The sequence below is a fragment of the Limulus polyphemus genome, unplaced genomic scaffold (genome assembly GCF_000517525.1).
Source record: "Limulus polyphemus unplaced genomic scaffold, Limulus_polyphemus-2.1.2 Scaffold4171, whole genome shotgun sequence".
Taxonomy (NCBI): domain Eukaryota; kingdom Metazoa; phylum Arthropoda; class Merostomata; order Xiphosura; family Limulidae; genus Limulus; species Limulus polyphemus.
This window is the reverse complement of record NW_013669781.1, coordinates 87,324-88,530: the sequence shown is the minus strand read 5'-3', so window position 1 is coordinate 88,530 and position 1,207 is coordinate 87,324. Positions and strand designations below refer to the sequence as shown.

General features: G+C 34.5%; 1 protein-coding gene across 1 annotated transcript in view; it reads right to left on the bottom strand.

The window, feature by feature from the left end:
* LOC106470705 overlaps positions 1–1,207 on the bottom strand; it is a 21,946-nt gene that overhangs the window by 9,941 nt on the left and 10,798 nt on the right. Inside the window, exon 4 of the mRNA XM_022399341.1 lies at positions 6–170. Within this exon, the coding sequence (XP_022255049.1) occupies positions 6–170 (165 nt within the window). The remainder of the gene's footprint in view (positions 1–5; positions 171–1,207) is intronic.

Below are 1,207 nucleotides of genomic sequence, written 5' to 3'. Positions count from 1 at the left end.
TGTTCCTGAAGGGTTGGAATATATTTGTAGATTATCTTTGATTTTCAAACCAGTCGGTCTGGCAGAACATGGATCAGCTGAATTCTTTTGCAGATTCTCTTTCGTTAAGTGTTCTTCATCTTCACTTTCCATCGTGACGAGTGAAGTTGTTGGCGGACGGTAATTCTCAACTGAAATTGATAAGCAAAGAAGACACGTTACCATACGGTTCTTCTTCAACTGTTCTCGGGAAACAAAGCATAATAAGTTTTAAAAACATTTCGATTAACCAAGTTTATGTGTTATTGCTAATAATTGAAGTATTTAAATCTTCATTCAGAACACGATGTTGATCGGGTTATAGCAATACAGTCGTGTGATGTCTTTCAAAGGTTGTTATTCTATTGAAATGGAACCCTGCGAGGCATTTTCTTATACTAGATATATATCTGTCAAATTCAATTTAATCTGTTCGGTTCTTATTATTATTTCTTAGTTAAATATGTCCTATAAATATATCTGAATAGATGTAGGGATAATACTTAGTATTAAAGGGAAAAAAAACATTTTTTAAAGTTTATTTTACGATTGTTTATTTTATAATTTCGTGCAAAGCTACAGAAGGGCTAACTACGCAAAGACTTCTCTATGTACTGCTGATTGACTGGAAGGAAGTCAACAGTATGGTCCTTCAACAGGTCGCGAGCCATTATGCCACGTCCAACCCTGTGTTAGGAAGAGCAACGTGAAAAAAATGCTCAAAAAAAGCACAAACAGTTGTAAAATTTAAGACCAATACCACTTAACCTAATCATTACAAAATTACTTAGTGATTCCTGGCCAATAAATGTTTTTATGTATTACTCATTTTAGTGTTCGCTGCTTGAATTTAAAGCAGGAATATATGAATAAACGCCCCCCCTTCTTTATAAGTAATGGATTTTCTAAACCCATTTAGATGATGCAATAAAATAAAACATATTGTTACGTCTCTGTTCGTTTGTTAATTTTCCGTAAAAATTATTTCCGAAGAAACTTTAGCGATACAAGTTCTTTCTTAAATAAAACTAGTTTATTCTTTCCCAATACAACGCCCCCCAGTAGCACAGCAGTATGTCTGCGGACTTACAACGCTAGAAACCGGGTTTCGATACACGTGGTGGGCAGAGCACAGATAGCCCTTGTGTAGCTTTGTGCTTAATTAAAAACAAACAAACAAACTCAATAC